Consider the following 25270-nt stretch of genomic DNA (forward strand, 5'->3'; position numbering starts at 1 on the left):
AGAGAAGAAGCATTTCACACAGGAATAAGATTAGATCTGATGGGCAGCAAGGAAAGTTTCTTGCAGTACTCCTGTCAAAGACTTACCATCTTCTTGATCACTGTGCTCTAAGCACTGAATCACATGCAGGCACAAGATGTTGAGAGGGAAGGAGGTGAACATATTCTGCAGCTCTCCTTTTGGCTTGTTAACTTTGCAGAAGTTGTAGCTGCTTTTGAAAGTTTGCCTTTCAATGAAGTTAACAAACCCCTGCAGAATAGACTGTTCTGTCCCTCAGAGTGGATTTATAAACTTCTTCCTCAAAATAGAAGCTCAGAGATCTTGTGCTGCCTTTTCTCTGGGCTGAAATCGTAGATAGGTAACAACTTGTGTTAATATTTGACAGGGTTTGTTCTGTGGCACCATCAGAAATGCAGCTGAAAATCTGTTTGCCTGGCTGGCTCATACTTGAGACTGTCATGGTTTTCCTGTAAGATCTGGGTTTGAAAATCTCTCCTCCTAGAATTGTAGCTGTCAGATTCACTGTCTTCAGAACTGATATCAGCTTCTAATGGTGTTTGTCTTCCCGCAGAAACGGAAGGTGCATGCAGCACAGATGCCAGCCTTCTCCAAAGAATAACCTCTTCCTTCCCAAGTGACACCAGCTCCTGCTACCATGGGGCTGAAGGGTGGTTTCTTAGGCAGTGGACAAGTCCACATCATCCTGTGGGGAAGTTTGGCAGCCATGACAACACTCCTGTTCCTCACTTTCCTTATCTTCCTCTGCTCCAGCTGCAACAGGTAAGGCTCAGGAGCTTAGCAGGCAGTAACTGGTCTTGAGTCAGATAGCACAGGGGTTGAAATTATCTTCACTCACAACTAGTTAGCAAGAAATACTGAGGACCTAGGTCCAGAGCTGTAAAAAGTACAGTACAAAGTCTGTTTTCAGAGCAAGCTTGAGTTTGAACAGTTCTTTTAATTCTACAATCTGATTTATGTTTTTCTTCTGCTGTGAAGGACAAACAGTGTTGTGTTTGTTTATTATTAATTCTTAGTAGCATCCTGAGTGGGAGTAGGCTGGATTTTGTGTGCCTTTTCTAGTTCTCTTATAAAGACTTTTTACTGACAGAGTTTCAGGAATTCCCCAGTTAGGGTCTCACCAACCCTGGAAGTGTTCAAGTCCAGGTTGCACAGGGCCTTGAGCAACCTGATCTAGTAGGAGGTGTCCCTGTACATGGCAGGGTAGCTTGAACTATATGATCTTTAAGGTCCCTTCCAAACCTAAACCATTCTGTGATTCATGTATTAGCATAAACTGTACTAACAGTTCATACACTTTTTTTGTTAAGGGAGAAGAAGGCCAAACATCAGAATGGAGATCATGAAAACCTCATGAACGTCGTAAGTATTTCTTTCTGGCAGCTTGTCTGTCTTGTGGCTGGTTTGTACCACGCTCCTTGCAAAATACTGCAGACTGGGAAACAGCTCAGGTACTAAAAGCTGTAGGACAGAAAGAGAAGAACTTGTGTAGACCTTGATAATGTGCACTTTCTGATACTCTTTCAGCCACTGCTGTGCTCTAGGTCTCCTGCCTTTCAGTGCTGCTTGCAGCACAAGCACAGTGCGCCCTTTGTCAGCTGCTGTCTTCTCACGGGTTGGAGCTATGGCAATGTCTGTTATCACCAAGGCTGTAAGGGAGATCACCTTGGACATACTGGCATTTATACAGAGTGGGTCCAGATGAGGGCCACAAAGATGATTCAAGGGCTGCAGCACCTCTCCTGTGAAGACAGGCTGAGAGAGTTGGGGTTGTTCAGTCTAGAGAAGAGAAGGTTCCAGGAAGACCTTAGGGCATACTTCCAGTGCTTGAAGGGCCTATAGGAGAGCTGTGGAGAGACTTGTTACAAAGGCATGGAGTGACAGGATGAGAGGTAATGGCTTCATACTGGAAGAAGCTTAGATTTAGATTAGACATCAGGAGGAAATTCTTCCCCATGAGAGTGGTGAGGCATTGGAACAGGTTGCTCAGAGCAGTTGTGGAGGGTCCAAGCCTGGAAGTATTCCAGGCCAGACTGGATGGAGCCTTGAGCAGCTGGGTCTAGCAGGAGGTGTCCCTGCTAATGGCAGGGGATTGGAATTAAATGGTCTTTAAGGTCCCTTCCAACCCAAACCATTCTATGATTCCCTAAGTTTTGACATCTGTAAACACAGGCACCTAAATCTCTGATGCAAGTGCACATGGTTTGACTCTCCCGCCAATAATACCTGTGAGTCAGAGCTCCCAAGTGCAGAATGAATTTCATCACCTGTCTATACAAACATTGACTCAGATCCAGTGGTGATTAGATCTCACTCACTTGTGTTGCAGCCTTCTGACAAGGAGGTGTTCAGCCACTCAATCACAAGCTCAGCTACAGAGCCCCCTCCAAGCAGTGACCAGAATGGGGCACTCAGCAACGGCGAGGGTGAGTAGCTCAGCCCCTGCACATGGGATCAGCAGCACCACAGTCCTCTTTTTCTCACACTCCCACCTTAGCTGCACATGTGGGACCCTTGAGTCTAAGGTTTCTGGCTGCCAGCTTTCCAAGCACACAGCCATGCCATCGGTCTGAATAGGCAGCATTTCCCTCTGCTCACCTCTGGAGGTCTGACCCTATGTCAGCTGCCATGTCCTAGGGCAGTGGTGGGGCAGGCAGAACTCTCAGTCCTCTTTGCACAGGATATAATTCCCACAAGGTTGAATCAAGGTAAAAAAATGCCCTGTGCACGTCTTGCTGGGAAGTCAGTAGCCCATCCCATGGAAATGTTGGTGGTTTAGGCTACATCTCCACTTACCTGCCAGGTGTGCTCTGGCTCAGCCCTGCACCAGTTCTGGCTGCAGTTTTCCACACCAGGCAACACTAGAGATGTGCCACCAAACAACACCTGCAGACTGACCAGGCCATCAGGCAAAGACTGGCATTCTCTAATCTTCAGGCAGACAGAGTTGGGATGTGAGCAGAAGATGCATTTGTACCTCAGAGCTTCATTCCTGGAGGCTGTGGAAATATTTCAAGTCTTTCTTCAGTGACTACAGCTTTGGGTCATAGTCTTGTGCTGTCCCATTGCTTGTAGTTTGTGTTTCAGAAAACAGGCAACAGAAATGGGTTTCCTTTTCCTCCTTAGTCTTTGCTGAACACTCAAAATTATTCATAATTAGGTATCACTGGAAAATATTTTACTAAGCTACACCTAAAAATAATTTCAGTCTCAGCTCAGAGCTGCTGGGAGCCAACTGTTGTCTCCATACCAGGTACGAGCACCATGAGCTACCCTCCTCATCTCCTACCTCCTCATCTCTCCTACCTCCTCATCTCATTGTGCAGCCAGAGACCAAGCTATTCAATCTTTACTCCTCATAGACAAGAATCCAAATCAATTCATCAGCTTTGGTTCTGCAGCTAATTGCTGCTCCTGCCCATTGGCTTTTTGCATGTGTTGGTGTGTGGAGCCCTGCAGAAGGGAAGCATTTCTCATTGCCACAAGCCGTCGCACATGCAGCTGTCAAAGCTGCTGCTAAAAGGTGGGCTGTCAAGCAGCAGACAGTTTTCAGACTGTCTGATATTTCTCACCTCAGCCTCTGCATAACAACCCTTCTGAATAACAAGAACCAAAGGGCTTTAACTTCTTATTAATGCTTTATGTGTTCTTATTGTTAATAGTTCTGTCTTCTGTTCTTCCGGATAGACTTTTGAGCAGGGCCAGGGTTATGAAAGCAGCAGCATCAGATGTTGGTCTTTGACTTTGCCAAACCTGGCCCCACTGTGTTTATCTATACCAGCCTCTTCTGTGTCACTACCCATAAGCACAGGAGCACAGAAATGTGAGCTCTCCTTACTTCTGATTATCCCCCTCCAGGCTGAAGAGGGTAGGTGTTCTCTGGAGCCTGTGGCAGTGCCTCTGCACAGCACAGAAATCCCTGAGAGCAATCACCAGACAGGGGGAAATGTGTTTTGGCTCCTCCAGGCCAGTTCCTGATGTTTCTCAGGAAGTCTGCAGGCACCCTGCACCTTGAGTCCTAGTTAAGATGCAGTAGGACACTTCCTCCCATTCCACCTATTCCTCCCCAGTTGCATGCAGGAGCCACGTGAATGGAGAAGGATATTTTCTTCTCCCACCTCCCATTCAGTCAGCAGTTCTTGTCTCATACCTCCAGTTCTATCCTGAGTTGTGCTGCCAGGGTACAGCTCCCAGCAGGTGCTGACTGCATGAGTCTGCATGCCCTGAACTCCAGAGAAAGCAGTGTCCATGCCAACCACCAAGTCAAGGCTATCAATTGCTTCAATTACACTTTATGTCATCACGTCAAACACACTGAAGGGAATGGACAAGTAGGTTGGTTGTGCTGAGACACTACCATAGGAACTCTACTAAGAAAAGTAAAGCTATGCAGAAGGGGGTTCTCAAAGAAATGGTGTGAGGTAAAGTTACACACCATGTACTGCCTGGATGTGCCCTGTGTGCATCCCTGAATGCAGGCAGCTGTCATGTGTGTAAAAGAAGATGTCCCATCGATTTCAGTCCCTAATGCCCTGCAGTCACAGCAATGTGTGACCTGCTTCCAGGACTTAAAATAACATGTTCTGCCTGACACTACTTTCTGAAGTCTAGTCTTCTCTCTTGTGCATATGGCTGGCTCGTTAGTAGGTTGTCAACCTACATTATGTGCTGCCAGACTAAGAGAAGGATGGCACAGCCCTCCAGTGAGGAGCTGCTGGTGTAGCCTGCAGTGAGGCTGAGCAAGGCGTGGCTCAGATCAGAATTTGGCCAATATGGTCAACAAGCTGGAAAGGGAGGCAGGAAGGAAGAACACTTTCCTTTTTGATTCCAAGGCATAGGAAATTGGAAAGAGAAGAAAAGAGGAGAATCTAAGAAGGCTTTTTTTAAAGGTTTGAGGCCTCTCACCAGTGTTCCCTGTCTCAAACTACTGAGCAGTCTGTGTCTAGTATGAGTACAGCTGAATATCCATGCACACCTGCACCCATCCCCTAAGTGAATGTGACTTGGTGGTGCACAGAGTATTTCAGGTCTTGTGAGAGGTACTTTAACAATAAAGTGCAGAAATCTCTTTAACCACTGGACATTTCCAGGCATTAGTATCATTTATCCTTTCCAATAGCACATAAAACCAAAGTGATGTAGAGACTACCAAACCACACTTCTTACAGTCATTGTTTTGAATCCTTGTTGTTTTAAATACTCCAACCTTATTGTTTTAAACTCCTCTTTATCATTTTCTCTAGTACTCTCAGAGGACAGCACAACTGCCTGTATCCAGCCTTATGATGAAGTGCAGACATCTGTCTCTGATCTGCTAGATCCACAGGATAGTCTTGGCAAGTCTGTGAAATGTCACCAGAGCCGGGAACTACCCAGTATTCCCCCTAACACTACCATGGAAACCATCATCTCAGCTAGGAATGCAGAAAATGATCAAGGTCTTGGAATGGAAGGGCCTTATGAAGTCTTGAAAGACAGCTCCTCTCAGGAGAACATCGTTGAAGACTGCTTGTATGAGACTGTGAAGGAGATTAAAGATGTTGGAGCAGTACCCAGCATGGAAGGGAGCTGTAACAGCAAATCAAAGGCTTTGCTGGTGGTTGCTGAAGGCCAGGCTCAGACGGCCGAGTGCAGGATTGAATCGGCAGAATACGCATCTGTTGACCGGAACAAAAAAAGTCGCCAAAGTGCTAATTCAGAAAGCCCTCTGGACAACACACCAGATGTAGAGGATGAGCTGCCCCCACCGGTACCCATGAAACTTCTTGATGAAAATGAGAATGTGCAAGAAAAAGAAGTGGAAGGAGATGATGTGACAGAAGGAGCAAGCATACCGGAGAAGGTAAATGCCGCAAACACTTGTCAAACAGATAAAGAGTGACACACAACAGAGGAGTGGGAGAGGGCTAGTATCATAGTATCATAGTATCAGTCAGGGTTGGAAGGGACCACAAGGATCATCTAGTTCCAACCCCCCTGCTATGGGCAGGGACACCCCACACTAGATCAGGCTGGACAGAGCCTCATCCAGCCTGGGCTTAAACACCTCCAGGGATGGAGCCTCAACCACCTCCCTGGACAACCTATTCCAGGGTTTCACCACTCTGATGGTGAAGAACCTCCTCACATCCAGCCTGAATCTCCCCACCTCCAGTTTCATTCCATTCCCCATTCCATTATCAATTAATTTATCACTATTATTTGTAAAAAGCCAGGAGAAAACCAAGCAAGGGTTGAAATATGAGAATATGGCAACATACAGTATAGTTTTTTGCATTATAGGCCTGGATATATATAGGATTATATATATATAGCATTATAGGATTTGCAGCTGATAGTTTGGACTGTTGCAGCTTGTACTTCATAGGGCTCTTCCCAAATCTTATCCAGACATTGCACTGGAGGCCTCTGCTGCATTGTTTAGTGCTATTATGCTTGTGGGAGCTACTCTAGTTATCTCTGTCAGCATCTTCATCTTGTTCAGAATCCTCTCCTTCTGTTTTTTTTTTTTTGTAATTAAACCTCAATTTGCATAAAGGAAGTTTGTGCTGGAAGGCCTAACTTTAGATGTGCTTCTTTTGTTGGGCTACATTAACTTAGATGTGCAAATGTTAGTCATCTACTCAGATCCACTCATCTCTCTCTGCAGGAGAGAGGGACAGAGAGAGAGAGAGAGGGACAGAGAGAGAGAGAGAGGGACAGAGAGAGGGAGAGGGACAGAGGGAGAGGGAGAGGGACAGAGGGAGAGGGAGAGAGAGAGAGAGGGAGAGAGAGAGAGAGGGAGAGGGACAGAGAGAGGGAGAGGGACAGAGAGAGAGGGAGAGGGACAGAGAGAGAGAGAGGGACAGAGAGAGAGGGACAGAGAGAGAGAGAGGGACAGAGAGAGAGAGAGAGGGACAGAGAGAGAGAGAGAGAGGGACAGAGAGAGAGAGGGACAGAGAGAGAGGGACAGAGAGAGAGAGGGACAGAGAGAGAGAGAGGGACAGAGAGAGAGAGAGAGAGGGACAGAGAGAGAGAGAGAGGGAGGGACAGAGAGAGAGAGAGGGAGGGACAGAGAGAGAGAGAGGGAGGGACAGAGAGAGAGAGAGGGAGGGACAGAGAGAGAGAGAGGGAGGGACAGAGAGAGAGAGAGATTGCAGCTGTAGGCTTTTACATCTGTCAAATTCTGTATGTCACACCTAATGAGAGCAGTGGATTTCTGTCAGGGCCAAAAGTTCTATTTTCTCAGCAGTTCATTCTTTGGGACAAGTAAGTGGTGCACTCCTGGAAAAGCAGAGTGATGATATTTTCAACAAGCTCTTTCCCCCTTTTCACTTTTTCACCAGTATTAATATTAAGGTTGCTCTCAGACCATTGCACAGAGTTTTGGTAAACTGGGGAGTCTGCATTTTTCAGAGCTTGTTTGGATACCTTATTATTAATTGTGAATGAAAGCACTGTGACTTTGGGCAGATGAAAAGAATTTTGGTGCCTGTCAAATGTGTTAGACATTGCTCAACAGTTCCAAAAAGTCCTTAAGATGCGATGGGACATTTCAAGGTAAATATTAACCTGTGAACGGCCACAGCAGGGCTGAGATATTGTTTCTTGTTGTGCTCTTGGAGACATGGTTTAGTTGTCAGGAGGTGCTGGGTATTAGGTTGGACTTGATGATCTCTGCTGAGGTCCTTTCCAACCTGGCTGATTCTATGAGCTTTCTATCTTCTATGATCTTATTTGAGGTATTTCAGTAACCTGGGCAGAGAGCAGAGTCACAGAATCAACCAGGTTGGCAAAGATTGCCTTGTTAAATAACTGCTTAACCACTTAACCTACAAAGCACTTGCAGAGTCCAAGTGAATAAACTGAAGATTATTCATAATATAAAAGTGATCTGCACTCTTCCATGCATGTTGTTACAAGGAATGAGCTCATTAAGCAAAGACATTAAGATGTAACTGTCAGCAATAATCCACCAACACTCCCCCCCCAAAAAAAATTCAGGCCACATGCAGCTTCTAATTAAACTTTTAGGGCCACAACTATCTGTAACAGTGACATTCTTCCTACCAGGTGTGAAAAGACTTGCAGAAAAATCATTGTATTTCCCAGGCACTGATACAAAGGAAAAGCATTTGCTGCTCTGTAGCTCCCCAGCACGTTGTGTATATGGTGTCAGGAGTGGGAATTGATTAAAACGGTTCAGGTTTTGAAGGATTAATCAAGAGATGACACACGCAGTCCCCTAAGTGCCAAGGGGGGTTGAGGGGGGGTGGGGGAATAAAAAAGGTGTTTGTCTAATTAAAATTTATTCAGAGCTAAAGCCCATCCTGAGCTAAAGCTCTGGCAGTATCAGATCATGCCCACGTTCGCTGCTAGGGACATGCATTATGCATCGAAGCGAGCGCCTGTCCTGTCCTTGAGAGCTACAGCTGCAGCAGAGTTAGAAATGGTAATTAATGGAATATATAAATGTCATTATTGTTGGCATTGTGTGGAGAGGTGGTCGTGGGGCTGTTTTTCTGTTGCACTGATCATTGCTCCCTCTAGTTTGCCGCTTCAAACAATGCAGGGCAATGCCTGCTTTCAGCGATGGGGCTGCCCAAACCAAGGTGTTTATGGAAACGTGCCCTCTCTTGATCACTTTTTGAGTTCCACAGACTCCAGGGGGGGCCTCTTTTTGCCTCCTCTCTTGTGAGGCTGCTTAGCTGCCTTGCTTGACATGACATCTGTATCCCAAATTTTTCAACTTTCTGCCCTGCCCTTGATAAAGAAAGAGGCTGTAGGACATACAATCAGAGAATAGTTTGGCTTGAAAAGACCTTTAACATCATTGAGCTCAGCCATTATATAACTCTACCTTGGCTGGTGCTAAACCATGTCCCTCAGCATCACATTTCTGCCTCTTTTGACTGCCTCTGGGGATGGGGATTCAATCACCTCCCTAGGGAGCCTGTTCCTGTGATTGAGAACCCTTTCAGTGAAGGAGTTGCTTCTAATGTCCAACCTAAACTTGAGACCATTTCCTCTCATTCTATCACTTGTTATCAGGGAGAAGAGACCAACTCCCATCTGGCTTCCACCTTTCAGGGAGCTGTAGAGAGTGAGGTTTCTCCTCAGCCTCCTCTTCTTCAGTTAAACAACCTCAGTTCCCTCAGGTGCTCCTCACCCCTCACCAGCTTCATTGCCCTTCTCTGGACCCACTCCAGCACCTCAATGTCTTTCTTGTAGTCATGACAGTCTCCCTCACTACAAAGAGGCTTTCCTTTACTGGGACACAAAGAAGGGACATGAGCCTACTTGTGTAACAGACTTGTACCTGCCAGCAGAGAACAGACCATGTCTGGGCTGTCTGTCCCACCCTGTAAGAGAAAGCAGCCAGAGTGATCTCCAGTCCATGCCCGATCCTGAAGCACACTGATTTGAGAGAACTAGATGGACCAAGCCAGAGATCATTCCAGCATATAACAGCATGAAGAGGATAAAGAGTACTTTCAATAGCTAGATGGGCAATAAATGGGTGAAAATTAATTAACTTGGTTCTTGGCTGGAGCCCAGCCAAATCATCTGGAAGGTTTTGGTGAAGACAGACACCTTTAATAGCATGAGGCTTCTTACAGGCCTCTATCACCTGGGAAAACTTGGGTGTAGTTTGCCTAACAAATCTAGACAGGCAGAATAGTTTTTCTTTGGTTCTTCCTTTTAATTAAACAGAGGATTTAGGGAGCTCCTTTTCCACCCAGGGCTTTCCAGAGTGAGAACTGGTGGAAACGCTTCTTGTGTGCACATCTGGCTGCTGCCATCTGCTTTCAGGCTTGTGCAGCCTCAGGATGGGCAAAGCATCTCTTACTAATCCACCAGAGGAGAATGGTCTCCTTGTTCTAGTGCCCCAGCCAGGAGCAGCAGCTTAGCCCAAGAGCAAAAAATCAAGTTCTGTCAAGGAACAAAAGGAAAGTGGAAGGCAAATAAGGACACAAACTGCTTGTGTGGCTGCTGCTGAGCTTTCAAGCAAAAGTTACAAGATGTTTAGGAGCAAGTGTTTGTTTTGTTCTTCCCCCAAGATGACAATATCCTTCAAACCTGATGTATCACAAGGTTTCTCATTTATAAGAAAGAGCACTGGGTCCCAGGGGGGGAGAGCAGGATTGCCAACACCCTGGGGTATTTGTCAATACTTGAGTGGGAAACTGTAGCAGGGGCCCTGACATGTGGTGCTTTATAGACACACTGAGGGGAGAAAATAACTTCACTGAAGGGTTTTTGCAAGCACATGTTTGTTTTGATGTGCAAGGATGACACCAGTGACTTACTCCTCAATAAAAAACAGCCTGCAAACAAGAAAGACTAAACCGAGCTGCTGAAGTGAAAGGTCAGAATTTAATAAAGGCTCAAAGTCAGTTTGAACTTCTCATTTCTCTTTATTTTTCTTTCGGTTTTCCTTTTTAGTTGTGAGTAAACAAAGCACAGGTTAAAGAGGGCATCCTCCAGGCAGTGAGAAGGAAGTAAGAGAGCTGTTAGGTGTGTGGGAAGTACACCCCCTGCGCCCCAGGAGCCGCAGGATGACTTCAGATTGCTTGGGGTCAGGGTCTTCCTCAGAAGTGCCCCAGGGGGTTGAAGCTTGGTATTTACAAGAAGTAAAAACACCAAGATAAATGTAAATAGGAAAGTATCTGTTGTAATGAGCTTCTGTGGGGAACGAAAAGCGAGTCTTGTGTGTCGCCGGCAGGGTGGGTGTGCCCGGAGCAGCACTTGGTGGAGACAGTCTTTAGCTTGCAGCTAACTGAGGGCAGCAGCAGTGCCCGTGGAGTGTTGGATTCTCCTGCTGTGGACTTTTCACAGTCTCTTCTGTTAGTGCAGCGTCTCTCCAGCTCAGAGCTGCTCCTTCTACCCCTGCCCAAACAGCTCCTTCTGCACCACTGCCATTCCTGCACCCAGACCAGAGCCTGGGGCAAGACCCTCAGCCCCAGCCAGCACCCGTGAAGGATAGTGGAGCAGTCATCAATGTTGGCCCTAACAACCGGGGGGCCACCAGGCCCCCCGGCCTTTGTAGTCACCACCACCAGCACCCAGTGTGCACCAGGGGCACTCACCGGTGATGAGAGGAGGATCCTCCAGCCCAGATGGGCTCAGCTTGGGACTGCTGCCCTTCCTGGGGGCATTAAATAGGGGAGTGGGTGGGGAGGACAAAGAATCCACACCTGGGGAGGGAGGAGACTCCAAGAGAGCCCAGGTGCTGTGGGTTTGAGGGGGAAAAGGGGAAAATGGGGTGGGTGGGGTGGAAAAGGGGCAGATCTGGTGGGAAAGGAGAGGTGGTGGTGACAGGAGGGGGTTTTAAAATAACTTTGCTTTCATCAGTCTTCCCTGATGCAGGACTGCAGACCACGGCTTGCTTTGCCTCTCTGCAGAAAGAACAAACCCACCAATGCTTCATCAAACAAAGCACAGTGGTGGCTATTGCAATGAGACCTTTCCATCATTATCACTTTGCTTGGTGGGGAGATCTGTGCTTTGCAGATCAAGATAAAAAGCTTTAACAAAGGAAAAACAATAGTTCTGCAAGAGTGGATTTTTTTCCCTGGATACCAGCAGACAACACCAGGATGCTGAAGGGACTGGAGGCTGCCTGGGGAGGAGAGGCTGAGAGCCCTGGGGCTGATCAGTCTGGAGAGGAGAAGGCTGAGAGGGATCTGATCAATGTCTATCAATAGCTGAGGGCTGGGGGGCAGGAGGGAGGGGACAGGCTCTGCTCAGCTGCACCCTGGAATAGGACAAGGAGCAATGGATGGAAACTGCAGCACAGAAGGTTCCAGCTCAGCATGAGGAGGAACTTCTGCACTGTGAGGCTCCCAGAGCCCTGGAGCAGGCTGTCCAGAGAGGTTGTGGAGTCTCCTTCTCTGGAGCCTTCCCAGCACTGTCTGGATGTGTTCCTATGTGACCTGTGCTGGATTTTATGCTCCTGCTCTGTCAGGGGGGTTGGACACAATGATCTTTGAAGGTCTCTTCCAACCCTTAACATCCTATGATCTAGTACATGCTTGGAAGTAGTACTCGATTTGACCCACTGACTCTGCTTTGGTCTGCACTGCAGGAGGTCTGAAGTATTTTAGGCAGACAGTTTGTGTGAAACTCCAAACTATGGCCCATTACAAACAGTGCTGGAAGGCTCCCTCTTAGTCCCTGTGGAGTCCAGCAAAGCCTCCTGGCCCCAGTGTGGAGGAGTCAGATGGCCCCTGTGAGGTAGCTGGGGTCTTTGTTGCCAGGAAGGTCCCAAGACATTTTTTGGAAGAGCAAAATGCTTTGCCCCAAAGTTTTGTCTTCTAATTTCTACATGATACTTTACATGAAGTTAGACTTGATACCAAACCATGCCCCCATCCTTTAGGAACTTTGCTATGTGAACTGTGCCCAGCCAGATGTTTTGAGGGCTGAGCTGCCCATCTCAGGATGGGTTGCAGTGGTCCTTTCCTTGTTCATGGCCTGAGCAGCTGTGAGGCAGTGCTGCAGTGCACCTCTGCAGGGCTGCTGCATTTTGTGGAGGAGGAGGAGGATATGGCACCTCCCTTGCAGCACTGAATGTAGGATAAGAGTTATCAGGGAGGTGCCAGTTGAGTATTGTTCTTTGGTCACCTAAAAGCATATCTGAAAATCACATGGAAGGCCAACTAGTGTGTCACATCAGCTGACTTTATTGCTCAAATGCCTTTGTAGACTCTTTCTTGCTTCATTAGAAGTGCAGGGATACAGCAAAGCAGAGTTTGTTTTAACCATTACATTAGTTTTACTTTTTTCAGGTCAGGACAAGAGCAGACACATCAAAAAAAAACTCTCCTAACCTCCAGGCTGTTATCTCCAGAGATGTGCTATGTCAGTTAGGGGTATTAGCTATGGAAAATGGAACTGGAGAGCAAATGACCATAAAAAATAATGTATTGGTTGTAATGGGAGGGGAATTTTATAGATTTCACACTGATGACTGATAATGAGCCTTTTTTTTCCCCCCTTCTTCCTTTCTTATGTTTTTTACAGAGGCTTAGTTCAATGTCTTACAAGTCTCGAGAGGAAGATCCATCTCTCACAGAAGATGAGGTAGGTTTCTTGCAGGAAATTCAATAACTAGCTAGAGACCTTTCTTCAGGCAGAAATTAGCATAAGTTCTGCATGATTAAAGACAGCCTAAGAAAGGTGAAATCTGGCTGAAGGGAAAACAAAAGCCAAACTCTCTCTGTGGAGACTTTCTGCTGCCACATGCCTAAAATACAAAATATTCCAGCATGTGGCTGTATCAGGCCAATGGGTTACAAAATTACAGCAGAAGATAACAAGAGGCTGCAATCAGCTGATGGTTAGGGCAGCCTCTTGCCTTGGATAAGAAGTTCTTCTTAAGAATAACAACCAGCAGCCTTTTGAGACGTGCTCCACCTTCCCCACACAAAGTGTTTGGGCCTCTGGGAAATAAACAGAAGCACAATAAAAGCACTGGAGCAGAAATTGTTCTTTTAAATGCCTGTTAGTCAAATAAATTGAGGAGATTGAAACAAAGGCAGAGAAGTTAAACAGAAGTGAGGCTGCTTTTGATCATCTCCAATACATTTGTGCAAGTGATAAATATGTTCTCTGGACATAAAAGTAAACAACGAAGTTGAGTGAGCTGAGTGAGCTAATGCTTCCAGAAAAGTGCTTCCAAACATGAATGGATAAATTGATCCTTGACCTGGGCTCATGTAATTCAATGCTGGGAAAGGTTGAAGTACTGATGAGCAGGAAAGCCATGTTTTGTTTGTTTGCTTGAGATTAGTAAAGACTCAGAAGCATTGCTATTGGCAATGGGATGTCTCTATAAAATAGAAAGGTAAATACCTAAAGAATTAGCAGAAGCAACCTGCTTCATCTGCATCAGTCAGTGCTGTTTACTGGTAATGGACATTGTCATCCCAATCTACTGTTTCAGCTGGATTGATACAAACCTAGAGTGGCCTTGCTTGGGAGAGACTTGAACTGTAACATCAGAGCTAGGTTGCAGCTGTGATATTAGGTATCAGCAGGGGGGTGAATTTCAGCTGTTTGCCCTGAGCAGGGAAGAGTATCCACTTGGACTGGAAGAGGAAATCAAGAGTGTCTCCATGCACATGGTGCCAGCCTTGTGAGCTAGGAGTGGAAGCTCATGTGTGGATGTGGGCATCTCCTTCACCTCTTCATTAAGAGCCACCTTTGTGCACTTGTTAAGCATAAAACCTTCTCAGCTTGGAGTGAGACTCCAGCTCCCTCCCTTGTGTTTATAGTAGCTGAGAGGCTTCAGTGTCTAGTTTTTAAGTTCCAATATGCAGTGTCTGAGAGGCAGCTCCTCTTTGCAGGCAGAGGTTTAGTCAACAGAACAGACCTTGTGTATCAAGGCCAGCATTCTTTGTCCTTTCCTATGTAGGTAATTTGTCTCTTTAGTTTTAATGTTCTGTTAACATGACTTGGTGCCTCCTTGGTCCTGCTTATAAACACACCAAGTAAATACTCTTCTATCAAGGTGTCTCTAAAAGCAGAAAAGTAGCTGCTACCATTAAAGGTAATTTTAAAACCCCCAAGAATCAGAAAGCATCCTTCTCTTACCTTACAGCAGCTAAACCCCATCATTCCCTTGATTCCTGTCTTCCCATTACGCCCAAGCTGGCTGCAGGACCACAGCAAAACTTGCAAGAGCTCCTTTTCACAAAGTCATTCCCTTTTGTCCCAGGTCTAATTTGCCTGCAGGGGATTTATGTTCAAAGAATTTTGGCATTGATAAACTCCCTTTATACAACATTCCTGTCTGAAAGAAAATCAGTCTTTAAATGCATGCCAAAAAATAGTGTGGAAGAAATCCTTTCTTTCCTTAAGAAAGGATATGGTTTCCTTGGAAGATCTTCTCCCAGGCAGCCAGTACCAGAACAAGAGGACACAGTCTCAGGTTGAGCCAGGGAAAGTTTAGGTTGGATGTTAGGAAGAAGTTCTACACAGAGAGAGTGATTGCCCATTGGAATGGGCTGCCCAAGGAGGTGGTGGAGTCACCATCATTGGAGGTGTTCAGGAGGAGACTTGATGGGGTGCTTGGTGCCATGGGTTAGTTGTTTAGGTGGGTTGGATTGGTTGATGGGTTGGACACGATGATCTTGAAGGTCTCTTCCAACCTGGTCTGGTCTATTCTATTCTATTCTATTCTATTCTATTCTATTCTATTCTATTCTATTCTATTCTATTCTATTCCATTCCATTCCATTCCATTCCATTCCATTCCATTCCATTCCATTCTATCCTGTCTTGTCTCAAGTAACCAACATCCCTGTGGTGGTGGGAGGGAGTATGGACAGTGGTGCACACAAGCTTTATGCCCCACTGAAATACTCCTTGGGTGTTTCCTTTTCCTAGATCTCAGCCATGTACTCGTCAGTCAGTAAGCCAGGACAGGCCATCAAGGCACTGGATTCTCCTTACACCTGTATTCAAGAAATCGCATCCCAGAGGTCCCCATCTGTTTGCAGTGGCCTCTATGCAAGTGTGAAGGACTTTGAAAACACCCTGAATACTACCACTGTGCCTCAGTCAACAGACAGACCAAACGGGGAGCTGGAGCCTGACTACGAAGCTATCCAGTCAGTGAGCCAAAAAGAAGACAGAACCTTGTCTGTGCCTAACACAAACCACACTGCTCTTTCAGGAGAGAATGACTACGAGAGCATAGGGGACTTGCACAGGGATTTCACCAGACTTTAACTACTCCAGCAGGCAGATTTCTCCACTGGTATTTTCACAGGAATGCATGGAATGTGGAGAAGGAAGCACTTCTCTTGGGGAACAAAGCTAAACAGTTGTGAAGCAGCAGCACACATTTCAGTCAGGGTGTGATACCCACTAGGTGATGCTGGGTGGTGGACGGAAGCTCATGGGAAGGGCCACATCAGGTCAGGCTGGTGGCCAGGACAACGTAAAGGCTCCTTTATTGTTAGCTCCAAGACGACCAGAGTTTGGGAGGCAGTGTCCTGCTTGTCATCCCCATCTGATTACATACCAAAAAAACCTGCCTTTGCAGAAAGCTAACTTTTCATTTACACAGAGTATTTTGTGTCCTTTGCTTCCAAGTGTTTTTCAGGCATCTTTTTTCATTCCAGCTGAGCAAATCAGAGATCACTGTACCTCAACTCAGACTTACTTTGCAGGGCTGGGGAAGCTGTGCTCACTTTGGTGTCTTCAGGGGAACGCTGTCCACGTTCATTGCAACTAAAGTGCAATCCACAGCACTTCACAAGGGACTTACTCCAGATGTGTTTGAATAAATTGTTGGCTTTTCCTTTTCTTTTCTTTTTTATTCATGTCAAGGGCTGTAAAATGTGACTGGCAATATTTGAGATGTGTACTGGTACGTGTAAGGGTTTTGTTGGATCATTTGTCAAACACCACTTTTAAATGGCACCCTTAGCATTCTTCCTCTGCCCCTGTCATGTGCACACACAGACACGCTCCAGACAACTGTCACGTGGCAAGAAGTTGTCAAAGTGAATGGATCTGTGTAATGCTTAGTATGACCTTAATAGTATTGAGTCATTTTTTTAAGACTTTAAATATTTTAATGTTTGTCTAGTTTACTATATAGGAAAACCTATGTCCTGTGTTGAGTATTTTCTATTCTTACAATATTTTTTCATTTTATTTCCCTTTTTCCCCCCTCTCTTTTTTTCTAGTTCAGAATTATGTACGTGAACCGTCGTCATTTTTGTGTTGTTCTCTTCTTGAGCAGGGATGTGGAATATGCCTTGCTGTTTTGAAGCTCAAAGTAATGGAGTCTGTGTAAAAAAACACTGTCAAAGAGCAAAAGAGAGGCAGAAGAGACAGTGGGATTTAATGTGGGGTAGCCACTGGTCCTCCTTGTTCCTCAGCTAAAAGGAGCAGGAGGGTGACCAAGAACTTCATGGAGCTCTGATAAGCAGTATGGAAGCCACTGGCTTCTCAAAGGTACCAAGTTATTCTGTTAGTATTAAAAACAAAGTATAGTGCTTGGATGAAATAAGTAGGTACTGGGTTGGTACTTCTGTTTTCTTCAAGACCAGTAGAATGAGTGGTACACTAGGACAAGATTAGTCCAAGAGCAGAGAGCTGTCCCTGCACAATGCATGTTTTGCGCTCAGTTATGTGCCCACAGGTACACACAGCCCCATGTGTGTAAGCACACACGTGTGATGGGGACACAGGTATCAGTCATAGTCCAAACCTGGTAACAGTCACACTCACAGGTGTAGTACCTGGCATGTGCTTGAAGACTATAGTGCATCTTCAATTTGAACAAAACAGTGCACAAACTGAGGTTGGTTTACTCCAAAGTAGCCAGAACAGGTTTTGTTTCAGCTCAGTTGGTGCTGGGTTTTGATATACCAGATTTGAGTCCTTCTCAACACTACTTGGTAGTACAAAGAGCAGACACAGACCTGGTGACACACATGTAGTAGAAATAACTTCATAACCAAAAGAGGTGTGCTGATCCATGAGCTTTGCCTGTAAGTAGTATAGCTCTGAGGAGCAGTGCAAGTGTGCAGTCAGACTCTGCCTACAGGGTGGTTCACACTTCATGGATCCTGGCCTCACGCCACAGGGCAGCATACTTGATCTATGAGTCTCTTCCTTTTGAGGAGAAGCAGTTCAGACCAGTCTACATCCATCTTATTCTTGACTGTGCTGCCATGCTTCCAGAGCTGCAGCAAACTCTTTGCTTCCACTACATTGCAGTGTTTTTTAAAGCCGACTTCAGTCTTCCTTAGGGTTTTTTCCTCAAGAAAAGTTTCTATTTCTGTTCCCTTGAATGTGAATTCATGAAGTTCACCTTTGACTGTTCTCTGCTTCTACTTCACACTGTTTAAGGCCAAAGATAAGATGCACCATCTTTCAGAAGATCTGTTGTGCTAAGTCTGGAGAATTTCTGAAGTCTTTAACTACGTTTGCTGTTTGAACTACATGTTTGCTGTCTGATCCTTGCTCAGGGGTACAGGTTTATATATGTAGTCCTCAGTCTGACTCCTGCACCTTAGTGGCAGGCATACCTCAGCTCCTGCAATTCCCAGATACAACTCAAGGTGTAGTTATCCCTTAAGGATTGTCTTAGTCCTTATATGGAGAACTGCTTTTAGAGAAAGTGTAGCAACATGAGGTTTGTCAGGTTCACCAGGTTCAATTTAAGGACAAGTTTCAAGATAAGAGATAATGCCAGTTAACAATAGGGAAGAATAGCAATGAAGTCGACTGTGAAATTTTAAAGTGCAAAAGAAGAAAATCAAACATTCCTCTAGAAGTGCCCCCATCAAGATCAGCAAGTCAGAGGGAGGGTGAGAGCTGCCCCCTCCCTCTTTGTGGTCTTTCAGAGCAGGATCAGGAGTGCTGATTTGGAGGAAGGGATGTGAAACTCATTTCCTTCCTGTCTTTCCCCCTGTTCTTGAGACCTCCAGCTTTCCTTTTCCCATAGTGAAATCCCCTTCTCCCTTTCTTTCATTTGATTTGGTTCTTGGTTCTTGCAGTGGGAGCTGCTATTACGTCTACAGTCCTGTGGTGTTGCCATATTCCTTCCCATTTAAATGCCTCTTGGGCTGTTCACAACCTTTCATCATCCAACAGACCCTCAGCCTGGTGGAGAAGGAGCTCAGATTTTGGATTACTGCTTGTGGGACATACACCTGCCCTCAGCTGTTGAGCCCATTGAGCACATTGGGCTCTTGAGAGCTGCAAAGAGGACTTGTCCCCCTGTACAAGGATGCATGGGGGAGTCCATAACCCCCTACAATCTCCATTATATAGTCTAATGCTAAGGAAAAAGGCTTGGGAATACATTCCAGGTATCTTCAGTGAATAATTACATCTCTTGACAAAGAAGCAAGCTTCTGTTTTAGTTCCCTCTTTTGAGAAGTAAGATCTGTTCCTTTACAGCTCTTGCTCATGTTTCCTTTTCATTAATATATTGAATACATTATTCCAGCAGTAACTCCCAAACAGATCAATCTGACTGCAAAGAAAAGGGAGTTTCTTCTTGTCTCTTCACTGCTATTTTTCCTCCTTCAGCATATCCCTAAATAAAATGTCTACATCAAAAATGAAGTAGTTGTTACCTGGTGATATTTCTGGGGAAGCTTCAGAGTCTATTTCTTTGCCTCCATTTGTTGGCACAACTCTTTAATAAGATCTCACATCAACTTGCCACAGTACGGCCAAGATGAGCTGTTACGTGTGTACAACTGCACTAGTGAAAAGCTCTTTTCTGATTTCCTTCTGGGACCTGGTTGAAATAGGAAATGCAGTTTGATAGTCTCTTCCATGCATCTGTCTCTCCTGTGGGAGCTGCTCTCACCACATACCTAAAGCAGTGCTACCCCACACATAAACCAGTCGCCGCTTTCTACCGTGATGATTGCAGAATCGCTTTCTGTGCAGATACCTATAGCACAGGCATGTACCTAAATGCCACAATTAGAACAGTTACAGTGCCTTTTCTGCTAAGTAGCTAGTACTTCCATGTTCTTTTCCATGCTGTGTTTAACTGCAAAGTACAAAGGGACAACCCCAACGTTTACTTGTCTAACTTGGAGACAGCTTTACAGAGCCACGTTAAGTGTACTGGACCTCAACAAGCCCTACAGTAGCAATAGTCTCACAAACATCCTCTAAAAAGCCCAGTAATGTAGCTGTGATGACTAAGCTTTGCAATAAGAATTGTCAGTCTTCTTTTGAAGAATCTAAGTTTTAAAATGGTGAGCATTCAAGGAGGTGCTGGTCTTTGTCCATGTCAGCTGTGAACTATTAGTTGCTTGCTTACATGTAGCAGGATTCATGGGGTGAGGCAGAAATAGCCGTGGGGATTCATAGTCATGAGTCACCCAGAACTGGACCCATCCCCACAGTAGCAACTGGCTGAGGACCAACTGCCTTGTTCTCTAAACCCTTGTCTCTTGTGCCTTCAGGGAATCCATCCTGCAGGGATTCTTCTGGGCTGTATGCTTCTCCGTGGCTCCTCGAACAGCTCCTGTCCGCTGTCATGATCGCAATTCTGTATACGCGGTGCTCTCTCTTCACCCTTTCAATGGTGCTTTCACAAGATGCTGGATCAGTTGTGTCAATGTGCTTTCTGACAGCTAGCATGTAAAGCTGTGACACAGAGTGCTCTCTCTTGTACTGTCTGCTTCCCAGCACTCTGCGTGGCTGTGTTCCTCTGATACAGAAGTGCTGCCCTGTCCCTTGGTCATCCCCCACACACAACCAGAATGGAGCAATATGCACAAGCCTAGCCTGGCCCTCAGGTGTTTGAAAGCAGCCATCCAGGCCAAGTGCCTGGGCTTGAGAGCAGTTTGAGACATGGCTCTCATCTGTGCAGTGTGGGATTGGAACATCCCAGAACTCGGCTCATGGACTTTTTTCTGTCTCCTATTGTGCATATGCATTTGTTTGCAATGTGACTAAGAAATCTGCTTCTGCAGCTAACACTTGAATTTGGGCCACGCTCCAAAGAGGGACTTTTGTTGTTAGGCAAATTCCATTTTTTTCAGACTAGTGTTATTTATTTAGTGTGGAAGATGCCTGAATAGGGCTGTTAGGTGCCTCACAAGTAACTCGCTGTGTGTAGCCTACTGCAAAACAGGAGACTGCAGAAAGCTGCTCAGCTTGACAGATGCTCCTGTGATAGTTTGCTGAAGACTTTCAAGGGCAGGTTCTCTTCCTGGGAGCAGGCAGCATAGTTGCTATTGATATGATTCCATACCCTGGTGCTGAATTCAATATGTAGCATCTCTTTTTGAATGGTCTTGGCTGTAGACACTGGTAGTGTAGATCTCAACCTCAGAAAACCCCAAAACATAAAAATCCAAACCCAGAAGTATTTCTATATCCCTTGCTAGCTAGCAATGCATGTAGAGGCTTATGCTAAAGACAAATGCTATGGATGGAACATCACAGAGAGAGGCTACTTTGTTATTTTTTTCAAGCAGAGAAAACTCCCTTTGGTTGGGTCAGTATGAAAGATCCCAGGCTTACAAAAGGTGTTAAACAATAAAAGTGTTGAACAGAGTCACAGAATGGTTTGGGACCTCTGGAAATCATCCAGTCCAACCCTGCTGCCAAAGCATGTTTGCCTAGAACATGTCTAAGCAGGCTTTGAATGACTCCAGAGAAGGAGATTCCACAACCTCTCTGGGCAGCCTGGTCCAGTGCTCCAGCACCCTCACAGCAAAGAAGTTTTTCCTGATGTTTAAGTGACAGTTAATTGCCTATGCAGTAATTTTCCAGGAGTGCATGAGGGTATTGCATACACTAGACACTGTTCTTTTCCTGTGGATGACAGAAAGAGGAAAGGTTGGTTGTAATACAAGGCTCCCATTGATTTATTAATAAAACTTACTTTACATGTAAGCCAGAAGTTGGCAAGAGTGTCTGCACAGTGTAGATATAGTTAAGCTAACTCTACATGATACAGCTCAGGTGGTCGAAGCAGGATTACTAAAACAACTGAATGCTCTATACGGTCTCCACCTGCTCATGTAGCTTACTCTGACAGCCCAATTTCCATAGCAGATGCATGGATTGTTTTTGTATGACATACCCACTGCCCTGTGTCCAGTCTACAGATAACATAAAACTTAGAGTTCTGTCTTTGCAAGCTGTGAGGTTTTGTTTCTGGAGGTTTTCAGTTTCAAACTGGCCCGAAGGACAGTGACTACAAACACAACAGCAAAGTGCCTAAAAGCAAAGATGTTTCTGTCAAGTGAAGATGCTCACTGTTACTCCACAGTAACTTGTCTGCTGTATATGGTACTCTCCTGCCTACATTCCTAAATGCTGGCTTTCCTTCATGGTGTTCACTTTTATTGTTACAACAGCACAGTCTGACAAAGTTTCTGTCACTGCAAAGTCATTCTCTAATTTTAATCAGCATCTGTCTGTTACAGAAGACAAGATGGGATTGTTCAGTGTAGAGGGCAGCTATGTTATTGCTTATAGTTTATGAGAATGCAACAGTCTGCTTAGATGATTTACAAAATATGTAAGTAGCTCTGGACTTCAAAATGCTTGAGATTTTGGAATGTCCCCCATTGACTACAAGGCAATGTTACCAACTCTTGCCATCTTAATGTTGTTATGCTGGGGAAGGGATTTTAAACCTTACTACTGAAAAGACCCACCAAAACAGTGCTGATATTTTGACTTCCTAATGTCTACAAAGAGACTTACATTTTAACTTTAAGCATAAGTTGGATTTGGATTTACCCTCTTATTTATAGAACTGCTGCTCCACCCCATGTTCAGCTGTCACCATCTGAGTATCTCTCTTATCCTTGATGAAATATGGCAACTGTCCAGAGGGCACAGAAACTGCATCACACCACTTCAGAACGGGACCTTTTTAATGTGCCTGTGAGATTTACGAGCCTGGACTTGAGCCAGATGTTTTGGAGAAAACACATCCTGGCTTGCAGGCTTCTGTGGAGGTCTTCACTCTCATTCAAGGCAAGAAGTTCCATGGCTTGCAAGGGCACAACTGATGTGGAAAGATGTCTGTTAGAGGTGAACTGGTACAGCATTTATATGTATTAGTGAAAAAAAACACCTAAGAGCACAAGAACCTTCTTTCTCACGTGTCTGAGGCCATTTGAGAATGGCCAGGCAGCCAGTCTTCTCAGAAGATCCTACCAGCAGACAAGTCTTTGAATGAGCATCTGGATCACTCTGGTGGCTCCTGAGTTTCCACAGCTGCCACCTTCATGATCTCCACCGTGGCAATGACTGCTTAGGAATGGCCCTTTGCTTCAGGGCTGTGGATACTTCAACTTAGGGGAATGTGAGCTGCTGCTTCTCAGTCTGAGCAGTCTTTCTGGATGAGAGTGTACTAAGAGCCCATGTGCAAACCCAGAGGAGGGCTTTTACTCCCAGGGCAAGATGGGGAGAGGTAAAAGTTTCACTTGCACTTCACCCGTGTCACAGACTACCTGTTTACAAAGGTTTCTACAGCAGAAAAGGTTACAGTTACAGGACAAGTTGCCAATATTTTCACAGGAGATGAATGGAATTGGTTATTCTTCTCAGTGCTCCCTATACGCAGAGAGGCTAGGGCATGTCCTCTCTGCCCCACCACTATGCAGCTTGCTGATCATTTTTGAAGCCTCCCTATCAACAGAAATGAAATGAATAGGTACATTCTAAATACATGGGTTTGAGCTATTGTAAACCCCAAATGGGCAACGCAGATGCACTCATGCAAGACCCATGTGCAGATCTGGACTTGAACAGAAGTGTTTTAGCAAAAATACAAACCCACAACTGCGTTACTTTATTTAAACAGAATTATTTGCATGAGAGAAGGGTGCAGAACTAGGCCCTACAACAGAGTTTAGCTGCTAGGTATTTTTGTTTGTACTTTCAGTGAAATATGTTTTCTTTCTTTTATGTTGGTGAATTGATATGACTACCATAGAAACAAGGGGGAAAAAATAGTCTGGTATATGGATAATTATCTCTAATTGCTACTATTCAAGTCATGCCTCAGTAGGAGTCACTTTCAATTGGATGCTGTAGGAGCTTCAGCATAAGACTGCTTTATATGTGGAATGTGGCATACTCCAAACAGAGTGGTCGTATATTTGTAATTACAGACACCTCAGTTTCTTTTATCCATTGTTTTATAATGGGGAAAAAAAATAACATTTATTACTGGGATGTTTTTCCAGCAGTGTTCTCTTAACGTAATGTTCTAGCAACGAGCTGTTTTCTGGCCAACCATTTGATTCTCTGGTCACTGACAGAGAACTGTAAAACATCCTCAAACTGGTATGAGCTTCTGCAAAGAGAGGTGAGGAGCTGTCTCTGGCTACCTTAGTGTGAACAGAGTGAACTGTCCTAGGTAGTTCAGATCCAGGCAGTGAGAGCAGTTCACAGAAACGGCTGTACTATATAAACCTGGAGTCAGTGCATGCAGACTTCTGAGCTGGCACTAGCTGAGGCTTGTTTGATAGAGGATGGCTTTTTTGACTTGCTACCTGTTTGAAATCAATAGTTTTATTATCACCACTGCAGGCACTGAAATCCTGTAGTTTTGCAGAATGTAATGTTCCATAACTTGCATCCTGACTGTAACTGCAGGACTTATCCTACTGTTACAGCGGTTCAGAGCCAACACTACGTTGCATTTTGTAAATTGATAAATGCCACGAAATTCCCTTCCATGTTTTGTAGCAGTGTACACAAGTTGATGTAATTTAGTCATGCCATTATTCCAGGAATCTTCATCTGATGTTCCTAGCCAATTCAGCTTTTGGCTGCTGAAAGCACAGTAGGTGATCATGGTTATTTACTGTAAAAGTAGACAAGTGTTCTGTACATATTTCAGGGGGGAAAACAATGCAACATGAACATATGAGGCAGTTATCTACAAGTAAGAGCATAGGTCAATACAGGTTTTATTTATGTACAGCAGTAGCCTAATATTTACTTGTTTATATGCAGAAAAAGGCTTAAGATTCTGTACTGTATTCTCTGAAAGCTTTTAAAAGAGGCTCCACCATTGTTGGTTTTTTTTTTTTTCCTGGTTAATACCTTTGCAAATCACTTTTGAATTCCTTGGCAATCAATGTAAATTATGTCAAATGAGAAACATGTTACACTGCAATGAAATGAGTTTAACTGAAAAATCCTGGCAAAGCTAATTGGATTGAAGTCTATATATAAATTCAATAGCCAGACAGAATAAAACACAAATCAATAAGCTTTGTCCTCTGTTTTGTTTTGTTTTTAACCTGTGCCTCAACACAAATATTTCCTTGGGTCCTTCCAGTCACTTCCTCTCGTGGGTCCTGAAATCTGCATTATTTGATAGAATTCTGTTTGTGCTGGGCATTTGGTGGTGATTTCATTATCTGACAAGAACTATTTGGTTTTCTTTGTGTTACATAGCACCTCACATCTTGCAGAGCCACAAGCCTGTCAAGATTCAAGCGTGCACACAACAGCACCAGTTTTAAGTTGTCTCTAAAGCAGGAACACAGTGGCACTGTGCTCTTTAATGCAGGTAAGAATATTGGATTTGAGCCTTTGCAAGTTGTGCAGTGTTCAGCATTTTGAAAGGGCTGCAATCACCAGCCTTATGGATTATCTTCTGAAATTGCTGTGCCTTCTTCTTTGCTGAAGATGCTTTTTAGGTAATGTTCCCCAGCCATTTGCTGTGCTCTCCTGTCAATGGCAAGGCTCTAATTTGTGTAGGAATACTTTGAGAGAAGCCTGAAGCATGTCAGAG

The 25270-nt window shown here is 44.9% G+C and overlaps 1 protein-coding gene across 9 annotated transcripts in view; it reads left to right on the forward strand.

Annotated features, from left to right (window-relative positions):
• Nucleotides 1–24744, forward strand: part of PAG1 (phosphoprotein membrane anchor with glycosphingolipid microdomains 1) — a 123637-nt gene extending 98893 nt beyond the window's left edge. For 8 of the 9 annotated variants that reach the window (XM_068158566.1, XM_068158561.1, XM_068158567.1 and 5 more), the window contains 6 exons: nt 572–780; nt 1329–1380; nt 2348–2444; nt 5262–5860; nt 13024–13083; nt 15391–24744. In XM_068158566.1, the coding sequence (XP_068014667.1) occupies nt 656–780; nt 1329–1380; nt 2348–2444; nt 5262–5860; nt 13024–13083; nt 15391–15735 (1278 nt within the window). In that variant the 5' untranslated portion in view covers nt 572–655 and the 3' untranslated portion in view covers nt 15736–24744. Of the gene's footprint in view, nt 1–417; nt 470–571; nt 781–1328; nt 1381–2347; nt 2445–5261; nt 5861–13023; nt 13084–15390 lie in introns of those variants that run through there. The other variant, XM_068158570.1, reaches the window with a different exon arrangement.
• Nucleotides 24745–25270: the final 526 nt, after the last annotated feature.

This window comes from Melanerpes formicivorus, unplaced genomic scaffold, assembly GCF_026170545.1.
Source record: "Melanerpes formicivorus ecotype bairdi unplaced genomic scaffold, bMelFor1.0.p_v2 SCAF_40, whole genome shotgun sequence".
Classification (NCBI taxonomy): Eukaryota; Metazoa; Chordata; class Aves; order Piciformes; family Picidae; genus Melanerpes; species Melanerpes formicivorus.